This window comes from Aedes albopictus, chromosome 1, assembly GCF_035046485.1.
Source record: "Aedes albopictus strain Foshan chromosome 1, AalbF5, whole genome shotgun sequence".
NCBI classification, from domain to species: domain Eukaryota; kingdom Metazoa; phylum Arthropoda; class Insecta; order Diptera; family Culicidae; genus Aedes; species Aedes albopictus.
Genome location: NC_085136.1, coordinates 281,465,304 through 281,479,889, shown reverse-complemented (window position 1 = coordinate 281,479,889; position 14,586 = coordinate 281,465,304). Strand labels below are relative to the sequence as shown.

The following is a 14,586-nucleotide window of genomic DNA, read 5'->3' as shown; positions in this document are numbered from 1 at the left end:
CAACGCCTATATTTTTCGATATCACTGATATGCTATTACGGGCAACGGTAGTCCATTAAAATAAACACATCGCCTCTATTTATCCTTCCGATCTCCTTCCCAAGCGCGCCTCAATCCCTGTGTTACTATCCTTCGGGTGATCTTGACAGGGCGACCCCGCAAGCTCGTGTGTTCCGAGGAAAACCCTGCAGCACATGGCTCCGATCCGCGCGAGCTTCCCATCATTTCCCACTCCCCGCGCGCGCTCTGCACCAACCACTCAGCCACCCACCACGACCACACTCAGTCGTCTCGCGTAATCACCTACAGACATAGCTGCAACAGCAACAACCCCGTTTTCGAAGAACCTGCATCAGCAGCAGCGGCGGCAGCATGGATCCGCGCCGCAACGAACGGTTATTTTGTGGGGCTGCGGTGGGGTGCGGTAGTTCCCGTGAAGATCGCTGCTCGCTACCGCCGCCACGAGAGAGAGGGATCGCGAGCAGCGGTACCACCGCTGCTGCTCGTTGACTTTATAAATACAATACGCAAGCCGATTGAACTCATCAGTCTTCACTTGCGCTTTCGCGTGATCAGACCTTTCTGTCGCCACGGTGTTAAAGCTTGATACCTTGATACCTTAGGGGAAAAAAAGTGTTGGGTTGGAGAACGGGGTTAAGCGCGAAGCTGGGATACAAGTGTGTGCTGAACTTTCACTCTTGATCAGAAGAAGAAGAAGACTGTGCAGGAAGAAGAAAGTGCATTCCGTTTGAACTTCGTGCCATCTCGAAAAAGACACAAAATGAAAGTGAAATTGAGTTATCGAACCGCCGATCGGCGGTTCGAAAGTGACATTACCTAACAGCCCACAGGGTTGAACCATGTGTTCAAATTGATATCTGAAATTTTGATTTTCTGTGTTCGTGTTCCTGAATGGCAGCACCAACGTCGAATATGTGGCCCTCGGACGGCAGATTCCGCCGAAGATCTCGTTGAAGCGGACGCCCCTGGAGGGCATGTGCCCCACGAGGGAACCACCGCCGTGCGTTCCGGCCAGTCGACGGTACCGGACCCACGACGGAACGTGCAACAACCGGAAGCGGCCGCGCTGGGGTTCGGCCCAAATGCCGTTCCATCGCTTTCTGGCACCGGAGTACACCGACGGTGTCGAGGGAATCAGGTGAGTTTTGATAGATAAGACATAGGGTATCGCGCCACTTGGGCGGTGGCTTCTATATTCGTCTGTTTTCCACTATAACTCAGTCAATTTTGAACCAATTGACTTGAAATGTAGTACACGGGTAGATACTATACCTATCTCTCCACATTTAAAAAGTTGTGGCAATTGGTTCAAATTCGACTGAGTTATAGTGGGAAACAGACGAATATAGAAGCCACCGCCCAAGTGGCGCGATTCCCTACTGAAAATATGTTATCGGCTTTGCTGTTAACATTTTTGGTCATATTTACCGTTATTCGGTAAAAGTTTATCGACGTTTAGTAAAGCCTTGTAGTTGTTCCATACATTTTTACCTGAGAATTCTTCCTGAAATTTTTTTAAGAATTCGTTTGGCAATTCTTGTTTTTTTAGGAATTTACTTGAGAATTGGTAATCTTTTTTCTCATACCTTAGCCATTTTTCTTCAAATTTCCTCTAACAATTTTCTGAGAAAATTTCTTCGATAATTCTCTGTAATTCATCTGACAATATCTGTGGAACATCTTGAAATACTCCTTCTGATTTTTTTTTTTTAGAAAATTGATTCGGCAATTACTTTATAAGACTTCAACAATGCCTTCAAAATGTCAATGGCATTTTAAATATGACTTCATTTGGCAATTCATTGGAAATATACCTGACTATGTCTTCAGAACTTTCTTCTGTAACTCTTTGGGGCTAATCCTTCAACAGTCCCTTCGGGGATTTCTCCAATTATTCAATGGACAAATGCTTTATAATTTGTTTGGAAAAATCTTAGAAATTTATTTCTGTGATTTATTTGGGAAATCCTTCGTCAATTTCTTTGAAAATTTTGTCGATAATTAAGGAATTAAGGAAGACCGTATTCGTTAATTTCTGGAGAATTCTATCAACAAATTCTTCGATAATTTCTGTAGAAATTCTTTCGACAACTTTGTTGCAAAAATTCTTTGACAATTACTTTCAGAATTTATTCGCCAAATTATTATAATATTTCTTACCCATTTTTTTGGAAATTCCTTCTGCAACTCCTTCGGGATTCCCTTCGAATTTTGATTGCAATACAGTAAATTCTTCAACATTATTTGTTTCTCGAATTCCTCCAGCAATGCCCTTGGAGATTCCTTTAGAATTTCTTTGAAAACTTTTTCGGCATTTTTTGTTTTGGAATTTTTTTTGAGAATTTCTTTTGCAAATAGTTAGCTAAATTCTTCAGCGATGACCATGGCAAATAATTTAGTTGAGTATTATTTTTTTTCCAAAACTCGTTCAACAATTGCTTTGGAAATTTGTTTGTCATCTTTATTAAAAACATTTCCAGCATTTTTTTTGAGAAAAGATTGGGTAATTCCTTTAGGATTTCATTCGGCATTTTTTTTTTGGGAATCGTTTCAGCAACGCCTTTGGGGATTTCTTCAGTAATTTATTTGGAATTGCATTCGGCTACATCTTTAAAAATTCGTTCAGTTATACCATTGTGCCTTTTAGGATTTTCTTCAACCATTTATTTGTAATTTCTTCGCCAATTCCTTTGAAAATTCATCCGATAATTTCTTGGATTATTGGCCGCAACATTTTCGCAGTTTTTTGTCAGTTTCTGCGGGACGTTCATCAGTAATTTTTGTTTTCGGAAGTTCCTTAGGAAATTTTGTCGGCAAATTATTTAAAAATACCTTGAGGGTTCCTTGACTGACCAATTCCCAAAGAAGTTTCAAAAAATATTGCGGAAGAATATTCCAAAGGGATTATCAAAGTAGTAAGTTTCAAAAAAAAAAAAATGCCGAAGGAATTGCCGAAGAAATTGGAGAACCAATTTTTATAGAAATTTCGAAAGAAATTTTCAAAGAAACGCCCAAAGGCAATTCTAAAGAAAATTGCCAGAAAAGTTCACAGAGAATTTGCTGAAAAATTTCGGAAAGCAATTCCCAAAGGAATTGCCTAATCCATTCCCGAAAGAATTGGCGATGTTTTCTTTGAGAGAATCGACAAATGATATCAAAAACAAACAGCAGAAGGAATTCCCAAATGCATTGCTGAAGAAAATTACCATAGAAATTTTAAAAGTAATTACTGAAAAAGTTCCAACAGAAATTGAGCAAAGAAATTTCCTCAGCAATTGCTTGAGAATTTCTCAAAAAAAAAACATTTCTGAACGAAAAACTTTGGAAATTATTTCTGTAGTTTCATTGGGCATTCTTTCGACAACTCCATTGTCATTTTTCAGTAATTACCAAAGGAATTACCAAAAAAGTTTCAGAAGGAATTATTTAAACAATTCCCAAAAAAATTCCGAAGAAGTTTCAAAAAATATTGGCGAATAAATTTCCAAATCTTCAAAAAAAAAAAGCCAAACAAATCCCAAATTGCTGGATTAGTTGCCATTGAAATTTCCGAAAGAATACCGAATGAATTCCCCAAAAAGCATTTCCAAAAAATAAATCAAAACAATCACGAAAATTGTTCTGAGGAGTTGCAATTTATGAGGGAATTTCCAATCAAACATCAAAAGGATTTCCTAAGGAATTGCCTAATCAATTCTCAAAGTAATTGCCGAAGATGTTTCCAGAAGAGTTAACGAAAAAAACAGAAAAAATAGCAAAAGCAATACCTAAAAGCACTGTTGAAGAATTTTCCGAAGAAATTACTGAAAGTTTTTACAGGAATTGAACAAAGAAATTTCCAAAACAATTGCTCAAAAATTTCTCAAAAAAAAAAATCCGAAGAAATTTCTTAAAGCCATTTCTGAAGAAACTTCCAAAGGAATTTTCGAAAAACTTTTTAAAAGAAATTGCTGAATCATTTTTCGAAATAAGAGCCAACATAGTATCCCATTGAATTGCTGAAGAAACTTTGGAAGAAATTCCCGTATTTGAAAATCTTAAAAACATCATAGCGGAATTCCGGAAAGACTTGCAAAATAAATTGCGCATGTGGAGCGGGCCTGAATTGATGGTTAAAGCACGTGACGCCGAAGACCTGGGATCGAATCCCACTCCCGACAAACTCACAATATGTAATTTTTCCATTCGGAAAAGAAGTAAAGTGTGGGTCCCGAGATAAACTAGCCTAGGGCTAAAAATCTCGTTAGAACAGTTAAAAAATAATAAAAAAAAAACAGAAAAAAATGCGCATGAAATTTTTAAAGTAATTTACGAATGAATCGCTGAAGAAAATGTCGGAAATTTCAAAACAAAAAAAAAAAATACCGGAAAAATCAGAAAGAAATGGTCGAAGGAATTCCAAAGGCCGAAAGTTTCAGATCTATAATCGTTATCAGTCTGTAAGGTCTCAATACGCCGCTGAGATCCCTTGAAATCGTCCTGAAGTTCAACTTTAAACTCCTCTGAATCCTTCATAATGCCAAACCCAAAATGCCAAAACCCGATCACACCCGAGGGCCTGTTAAGCCTCCTACAACCCATCTGAAGCCTCCTGAAGTCCTTATGAACCCTACTGAAACGCCTTGTGAAGCCTCTGAAACCCCCCTGAAGTAGCCCTGAAACTCACTTGAGAGTATATGACGCCCCCTAAAACTCCTCTGAAGCCTCCTGAAACGTCTTTTAAACTCCCTGAAGTCTTAGGTGTCACTAAACGCCACTGAAACTCCCTGAAGTCTTAGGTGAGCCTAATAAGCCTCCTTCTTGAAATTTCTGGAAACGCCTCTGAAACTCCATGAAGCCCTTATGGAGCTTACCTGAAAGCATGTGAAGCTCCCAACACTTCTCTAAAACCTCCTGAAACGCGCTGTGGCACCTTGAAATGCCTCTGAACCCCACCCTGAAACTCTCTTGAAAGCACACTGAAGCCCTGGTCAACCCCCTAAATTCCATCTGAAGCCTCCTGAAGTCCTTCTGAGTCCTACGGAAAGCCTTATAAAGCCTCTACAACTCTCCTAAAGTAGCTCTGAAACTCGCTGGAGAGTATATGACGCTCCCTAAATCTCTTCTGAAGCCTCCTGAAAGGCCTCTGAAACTCCCTGAAGTCTCAGATGAGCCTTTTAAGGGCAAGGTATTTGGAATACATAGCTCAAATTTTCTCGAGCGCAAATCTAGAGAACCGTCAAACGGATCTGGCTGAAAATGTAACTCAATGATAACTGTGCGGAAGCAAACATCAAGCTACATTTTCAGCCAGATACGTTTGACGGTTCTCAAGTTGTGTGCTCGAGAAAATTGGAGCTATGTACTCAAAATACCTTTTCCTTAAGCCCTGTAAAACCTCTTTGAAACTTCTTGAAACTTCTGAAGATTCACGATCGTTAACGGAGTCCGTAACGCCCCAAAAGTGCTCTGAAACCTTCTGAAACGCCCTGGGACACCTTAACACGCCTCTGAACCCCTCCCTGAAATTCCCTCGAAAGCTCGCTGAAGCCCTGCGAGACTTAAACTCTCCTTGAACTCAACATAGAAATCCTTTTAGGTAACAAACTGCTTCCATGTGGGTAATGAATTCATTTAGCTAAAAAATCTATTTGTGCACCTCCGATTCATTACCTAAATGGAGGTACCAGTGTACCAGTGTTCCTTCCGATATTTCACCGGGAATTTCTTGCTAGGAACGTCGTAAGCAATCTCTGGAGGTATTTCAAGGAGAACTTCTAGTAAATGCCGGCTGGAACCCTTAAAGAAACCACAGAAGAAACGTTGGAAAAAAAATCCACGATAAACTCCACGAAGAACTCTGAGAGACATTCTGGTAGCGACTCCAGATCTTTTCAGATATCTTCCGGGAGAAACTACAAGATAAATCTCAGGTGAAACTGCAGGACAAATTCCGCGAGAACTTTAAAAATATATATCCCGGAAAAAAAACTCTTGTAAAAAGTTCGGGCGAAACTTCAGACGAAAGCTCACGATAGCTCCTCCTACAAATTACAGGACGTACTCCGTGGGAAATCTCGTGAGGGACTCCGGAAGCAATACCGGATAAATCTCTGGAAGAAATACCGGGAGGAACTCCTGTAGAAATCCCTAGAAAACCTCCTAAAGTAGCTGGAGGAAGCTTCAGTACAAATCCCAAGAATAACTCCTGTAGAAATCCCCGGATGAACAGTGGAATATTTCTTGCAGAAAACGTTGGAGGAACTCTGGGGCAAATCTTGCTAGGGACCCTGTCAGTAATACCTGTGGAAGTAATCCTGCAAGATCGCTATGAAAAGCTTCAGGTGAAATAGGGTCGAAATTCAGAAATCTTGAAAAAAAGGGGAAGGAACCCGTAAGAACCTCCAGTAGAAAAATGCTAAGAAAAATGCCGTGAAAAAATATGATAGTAATCTTGTGAGAAATCCAGGAAGGAATTGCCAAAGATATCCCCAAAAGAGCCAAAGATATCCCCAAACCCATGTTAAAAAAAATTATGGACGAATTCATCTAGAACTTCAGGTGTATCACTGGATACAATCTAATGTCTGTATTTGTTAGAGCCTTATCTGTGGACGTACAAGGCCTTAATATCCAAAAGCTCACGTTCCTCAGCATACCATAATCTAAGAAACAGAAGTCTCTCCGTAGACCTCTTCTAACCCCGTAAACCCAACTAACCATACGTTTCTCTCCTTTCTTCAGACGTTCCATCGCCAACGCCCCGCTCCCCTCGGCTCGCTTCATCAGCCTGGTAGTGCACGGAGCCCGCCAAGAGGAAGCCCCCGTCACGATGATGCTGGCCCTATGGGGTCAACTGCTCGATCACGACCTCACGGCTACGGCTCAACCCCGCAGCCTGAACGGATCCACCCCCAGGTGCTGCGGACGCAACGATGAAGGCCTCCATCCGTCCTGCCTACCGATCAAGGTCCCCCTAGACGACCCCTGGCTCTCTCCACTAGGAGTCCGCTGCCTGGAATTTCTCCGATCGGCCCCAGCTCAACGGCGTGACTGCCTGCTATCGTGGCGCGAGCAAACCAACCAGGTCACCTCGTACATCGACGCCTCGCCCATCTACTCCAGCAACCCGCGAACCTCTGACAACGCAAGAATCTTCCGGAACGGTTTGCTCCTGTTCGGACGGGGACCACCCAGCGAAGACGTCTGCTTCCGAGCGGCACTCGCCAACCAATGCATTCGCCCCGGGGATGCCCGAAGTGGCGAACAACCGGGACTGCTGATGCTCCACATGGTCTGGGTCAACGAACACAACCAAATCGCAACCCAGCTCTCGGACATCAACCCGCACTGGAGCGACGAGAAACTGTACCAGGAAGCTCGGCGTATCGTTGGAGCCATGTTCCAGCACATCACCTACCGGGAGTTCCTCCCGATCGTGCTGGGTAAGGAAGTGTGCCATCTTTTTGATCTAGAGCTGGAGACCAGCGGGTTCTACACGGGATACGACCCAGGTGTAAACCCAACCGTGGCGAACGAATTCTCGGCAGCTGCGTTCCGATTTGGGCACTCACTGATACAGGGTTCGTACATGAGGGCCGACAGGCATCACCGGTTCATTCCGAACAACGTGACACTACACGAGGAAAGCGCCGAGGGAGATCTGGGCGGACCGGGGTCCCTGCATCGATTGGTGCGCGGCATGGTCAACCAGCGGGCCCTAAAGCGGGATGAGTTCATCTCCGCGGAGTTAACGAATCATCTATTTCAGACAAGAAGTAAGTTCGGTGGACGGTTTATGTGATGGGGATTGTACTACAATGGATTTTTATCTCGACAGGTTTCCCATTTGGCTTAGACCTGGCAGCGATCAACATACAGAGGGGTCGAGATCACGGCATTCAGCCGTACATCAACTGGCGGATACCTTGCGGGTTAACTCCCATCAAGGATTGGTCGGATTTGGACCGGGTAATGGGTCCAGCTTCGGCCTTGCGATTGCGCAAAGCCTACCGCTCAGTTGACGATATAGATCTATTTGTTGGTGGTCTAGCCGAACGTCCGGTTGTGGGAGGTATCGTAGGACCCACCTTTTCCTGTATCATTGCCCAACAGTTTGGCAATCTTCGTAAAGGGGATCGGTTCTGGTACGAGAATCCCGGTTTCGAGTCCTCGTTCACCCCAGCGCAGTTGGAATCCATCCGCCAAGTAGCGTTTTCGCAAGTCCTTTGCCGGGCACTTGGCGGAGGTACCCTGCAACCTCACGTATTTCTACCAGCTGACGCCGTACAGAACGAACGACTACCGTGCGACTCGAAACTGATGTCACCCATCGACCTTGAACCTTGGACCGAACGTGACCCATTCACGAGACCCAACGACGATCCAAACGCCGAACAAAGTGACAATGACCTAAGTGCCGCACAACACATATTCTCAACCACCACGACCAGGAAACCTCTGAAGAACGCCAACATCATCAACAAAGTAGACTTCTTTCCGAACGGAAACACAGGACATCAGATACCCTCTAACGGACAGATCGTACTGAACTCTCCTAGACCATCAACGACGATTGTAAACAATAAGCTAGACTTTAACCTTAATACTCCTCGACCGACGACTGCACAACCGACTCCGCCTAGACCTGCTCCTCAGAAAGACCCCTTACCAACGCCATCTACCGTGATAGACAACAAACTTGATTTGACGGGGACGACCGTTCCTCCAAAACGGAAATCTACCAGGAAAACTACGCCGAGAAGGCGTCCGACGGCTGCGACAAACCTTGTTATCAACAACATAGACTTCAGCTTGAAACGTGACTCCATCGACAACGGAACTGATGACGAAGACTTTGAACACTCTTTGAAGAAACGTGACTTGAACCTGTCGAAATTGTTTACAAAAGAAGACAACGCAACGCTACTTTCCAAGAACCACAACAACGCACTTCGAAGTGGCTACTACGGGGCACCTGCTCCGGCACCACCCTCTGACTACGATGACGTTGACAACTACGACTCTGACCCGCCGGTATTCGTTAAACCCGGATATGGCCAGGACTCAGGGTACGGACCAGTGACAGAACCTCTTCCAAACCCTTACTACGGAGGATACTACACTACTGAAGAACCGACTCCACCTCCTCAACCACCGTACTGCGGTTACAACTGCTACAACCCACCTATGACGACCTACAATCCCTACGGACTTGACACTCGACGACCCACCAACCGACGAACAACTCCTAAATGGATACTGTCCAACAAGATCGTCAACAGTGACTACGACAACAACAACCAACTCAACAACAGACAAACTACTAAACGACCATCTCAAACGCAAACTCAGACCGCATTTCAAAGACCTGGACTACTAGTAATAAACAATGTTAGACCAAATGACAAACCTATCTTTCTATCGTCTGCTCCTTCTGAACCTCTGACTTCTTCATCTAGCCTCAACTCTAACGTCTTTCTTCCAAACTCTCAGAAACCTTCCTCTTCATCTGCCTCTCAGTCTGTCTTTTCCGTCGACCCTAGACCTCAGTTCTCTTCATCTAGACCTATCCACCATCAGTCTGCTGTACCTTCGCCTATCTTCTCTCAGAAAAAGACCAACAACCGCAAACCACAGAAACAACTACAAACTGACAGCAAAGACCGACTGCCGTCCCGAATCGTTTCTCCTCTTCTTCTGCAAGACTACGACTATGACATACCGGACGCCAACCAGCAGGACACACTGAACATCCACGAACACGACGGCTACCTCCGACCCGAACAGAACAAATACGAACCACTGCGAAAGACCCACTACGGACACGCAACGTACCGCAACTACAGCCAGTACAACGCACGCGAACCGTACGTCGACAGCTACACGTTACAACCGTTGACCGACGCTACGCTCTGGTCTGACAAGACCTCCGGACAGCGACGATACGCCGACCGGTATCAACAACCACTGGAAGAGACCGACGATGACTTGGACCAATACGTCGGACCGTACATTGACCGGGACAAGGTTACGCAAGAGCATGACGTTACTGATACGGAAAAGACGAACAATTATGACCTTACTGATGAGAAAACCGGAACGCATGACGAGAGTGGGACCAATACGAACGTTATGGACGAAACTGACCATGAAGTTACGGAACACGAGACTGACGAGTACGAACGAACTGCTGTTAGAAATGATCAGACTGACAAGAAACGAACAGGACAAGATGTTGACCTGGATAAAACTATGATTGACGCTGTAGCAAAGGACCTTGAAATGACAGATAACGTAGACATTACAAAAACGACAGACAACGTAAACATTACAAAAACGAAGACCGATACATTTGAAACAATCTCACAAAACAAGGATTTTAATAGTATTGGAAATGACGACAAACACAATACTAAACTGAAAAGACAAGACGAATTTCACAAACTTGATAATACTAGACAAGAGCAGATGGACACCTTGAAAACATCTACGAAACATCTACCAAGCTTATACAGGACCGAATCTTACAAAGACAATGTACCGCCTAATACTGACAACAGTGACCTTCATACAAGCGACAAAGTGACGGACAAAGTAGACCTTACACTTACGGAAACTGAGATGACAAACAACAACGTGAAAGACATCAACTCCACTGACAAACTGACGTTTCAATACACGGTTGAACAACTCTCTTACCAACTACATGACAAAACGGGACTTGTGCTTGACAAACACGCTACTGATAAGACTGTCAATGCAGAGAAAACCAAGATCATGTTAGACAACTACGGAACGGACGATACAAACATTGGAACAAAGACGCTACCTGACGAACATCAACCAGAAACTAAGAACGCCGCACAAGTACCTTATGACTACAACCGAAGACAAGAAGACGCATCTAACGAAAACTTACGTATACTTTCTTCAAACGAGCATGACTACACTGCAGACGACGCTCAAGAACATACTCCAACTGCTACTCCTACAGAATCAACTGACGACTCACGCGAACAAGACTTGACCAACCACAATGACCACGACGCACCAAAAGACCTACATCCTCACTTAACAACCAAACCAAGCTCAACCAAGGGACAGACCTATTACGACGAATACGACGACGAGTCTGACGATATCCATGACGATCCACCGAACTCCGATTCGATAGACCTCCAGACCTTACTAAACATCCAAGACATTCACGCCCGAACTCCGGACCGACCCGACCCCATAGAATCAATATTACCGCTGGACGAAAACGAGACTTCCAACGACCCACCAAAAATCCCACAAGTTGACAACCAGACAACTCAGCGACCTCACCGACCTGACCGACGTCCAACACCGCACCAAAGAAGACGTAGACCGACGAACTCCCACGGAAAACGACCAACCGCGACAGCTGCGACCACGACCGGACACAACGACCGACGACAACCGGGAATTGCGCTGGTTCCCTTCGTCCTCCTAACTAGTATCGAACGGTAAGTTCTTCAACATCTCTTTCCGATTGCCAACAAATAACCATGAATCTACTATCTCCCGCACAGACCGGACAACTGGGTGATGTTCAATGTGGCCAAGTCGAAGAAGCGTAACCCGCTGCCGGATGTTCCGCAGCTGAAGAGCGATGCGTTCTCGCTGAGCGAACTTCCGAAACCGATCAGTGCCGAAGACTGATGAGGAAGCTTAATTTTTGGGAAACGTCGACATTGTCCATTGTCGCTTTTGTAAACACCTTCGTATGGACTGTGACTTTCTATCTTTCTACGGGACATCTGACCAGGACTTTTTACTGAACTGAACGGTAACCGACAAACACCGACAAAACCGACAAACATATTCCACACAGCATGACTTGTTCTGAGAGACTGGAACTTGACCTTGACTAAGACCATGACCACGATACAGGAGTCTTGAACTGAATCATTGACGTTTCGTCTCCGTTGTGTAGGTTCGATTGCACGAATTTGTTATTATTTATTACACTATTTATTTATTGATATTTATTAAAACAATTTATGACAAATTAACTTATACTGGTTATAGTGTTTTCATGATGACAGACCATTATTACCACGATAAGGCCATGCTTTGATGGGCTCATTGCATTCTTCATTAGGCCCAGCCCTGAGTCAATTGCTTTCAGACCCTGCCTAGACGTTAAGTGCTCTCAGGTCCTCTTCAGCCGCAACAGCCATCTTGTGCACGGCTTGTCTCGAAGTCACTGGCTCTTCCTGGTTATCTAGGCGCTGTCCATAAACTACGTAGACTCATTTTTGGCCATCTCAGACCCTCGTAGGAGGGATCCTCGTAGACAAATTTCTGAAATTTTTGAGCAGCGTAGACCTTGACCAGATACCGGTCGACGATAGTGGATCATGTGGATGAGGGAGTTGAATATGTACGTGGTTTGCTGTTACTTCATTTACGCGAGGATGGAGAGGAGACGGACATGTCCCGGAGATCAGGGACACTGGAAATGTTCAACGAGAGATAATCTCGCATTGTTAACCTGCTTCACTTGAACAAGCTGTACACACGGCAGCGGAAAATTAGGTCCCCTTATTCGCTCACCGCTGCAAAAATGTAGTACAGAAAGCTGGATGTGCAGAGGGAATTGGATCAAGCGATACGTTGAGATGGAGCGCTGCTGGGCTAAATACATACATGCATGTCGTGATTCGACTGCACCAACGCTCCAGGACCAACAGCGGACATGCAACGAAAGCAACTACGAGATGAACTAGCACTCCAGGATATTTTGCCACAGTATACATTGAGGCCGTATAGAAACTCGAGACAGTTTACTGTGTATTCAACTGCGACTACTGTTGTCAAGACACTGGGATAGCGGACCCGCCCGCAATCTAGCCCGCAATGAGATGGTGACACAAAAATCTGCGACTTTTGGAGAACCAGATCACCACATTACGGGCCAAGATTGGTCAATTAACACAGTATAAGCAGGGGAATCTATCAACGAGACTAGTTCGATATATTACTTTAATTTTGAAGTCCTTTGAACTTCTAGATCTCACTGATGTCTTTTTTTTTTTTTATCTAGTTCGTTTATTTGGGGCTCAATCGCGTATAACGCTTTACGGAGCCGAGAATCTTTCTTTGTACTTAATAGTATACATTATACAGAGTAATAACTTTTTAATGATATCTGTTAGTAATGGGTGGAAGCCAGGGTACTCGTGGCAGCTCGAGGTTAGAAGGTCACATTTTGAGGGATGGACAGGGTAAGGATTGGGCCAAAGGTTTCACTGCTGCTCATCCGGGGGTGAATCGCATCTTGCTAGCGTATTCGGTGCCTTGTGGTGTTGGTACCAACTTGTTGTGGAACTTGGTTTTCCGGATGGCCAGGAGCAGCTTGGTAACACAAAGAGGACAAAACAGAGAAAAAAAAAAAAAAACTGGAGAAGAAAACACAAGCAAATTAAACTTTTATACCAGCAGAGTGAAGAAAGTCGAAAATACATCCCATGTATGTGACATCGCGGGTCCCCAACACATCTCTCACAAGAACAAAGGGTTGTCTACCTCGGGCCTCAAGGGTATCCAAAAGTAGCGCTCTGGAGGCGTCATTATCCGGGCATTGCCAAACTACGTGGTCGATGTCATCATAACCGGAACCGCACTTAGTACAAACATTGCTCAACGCGAGGTTAATCCTGTGTAAATGCGCGTCTAGCGAGTAATGGTTGGACATAAGTCTTGACATCACGCGAATGAAATTGCGACTTACATCCAGACCATACCACCACACTCGCAAAGAAACATTAGGAATAATGGAATGTAACCACCGTCCCAGCTGGCCATCTCGCCAATCATTTTGCCAACTTTGAAGAGAACTCTGGCGAACAAAATGGAAAAATTCATCATGTGAAATTCTTCTATCATAGATCTCACCTTCCTGTGCGCCCACCTTTGCGAGAGAGTCCGCCTTCTCATTGCCATAAATTGAGCAATGTGAGGGGACCCATACAAAGGTAATCTTGTATGATCTTTCGACCAGTGCACCCATCTGCTCCCTTATTTTTGTAAGAAAGTAAGATGAATGTTTTACAGGTTTCATCGACCGGAGTGCCTCAATCGAACTAAGGCTATCCGAGAAGATGAAGAAATGGTCTACGGGCATGTTGGAAATCATCCCCAAAGCGAAGTTGATTGCTGCCAGCTCAGCAACATAAACCGAACAAGGTTCCTGAAGTTTGCGGAAGGCGGTGAAATTTTCATTGAAAACACCGAAACCAGTGGATCCATTTATGCGAGACCCATCAGTGAAGAATCTCTTACAGGAATTGACATTTTGGTACTTTTCGTTAAAAATGCGAGGAATAGATATACATCGAAGTTGATCTGGTATTCCATGAATAGCTTGTTTCATGGACAGATCGTATTTAACAGAGGAACTGTCATTAGTGAAGTGTACACGGGGAGGATTATAACTTGGTAGGCTTATATCAGATGACATGTAGAACAGATAGATTCTCATGAATTTTGATTGAGTGTTCAGACTGAGCATTTCTTCGAAATTTTCAATGACAAGTGTGTTGCTCACTCCACACT

At 44.3% G+C, this 14,586-nt stretch overlaps 1 protein-coding gene across 2 annotated transcripts in view; it reads left to right on the top strand.

The window, feature by feature from the left end:
• The window catches only part of LOC109622683 (uncharacterized), a 185,436-nt gene extending 173,395 nt beyond the window's left edge, over positions 1-12,041 (top strand). For both annotated transcript variants that reach the window (XM_062846848.1, XM_062846847.1), the window contains exons 4-7: positions 920-1,159; positions 6,745-7,778; positions 7,841-11,492; positions 11,559-12,041. In XM_062846848.1, coding sequence (XP_062702832.1) covers positions 920-1,159; positions 6,745-7,778; positions 7,841-11,492; positions 11,559-11,688 — 5,056 coding nt within the window. In that variant the 3' untranslated portion in view covers positions 11,689-12,041. The remainder of the gene's footprint in view (positions 1-919; positions 1,160-6,744; positions 7,779-7,840; positions 11,493-11,558) is intronic.
• The last annotated feature ends 2,545 nt before the right edge of the window (positions 12,042-14,586 follow it).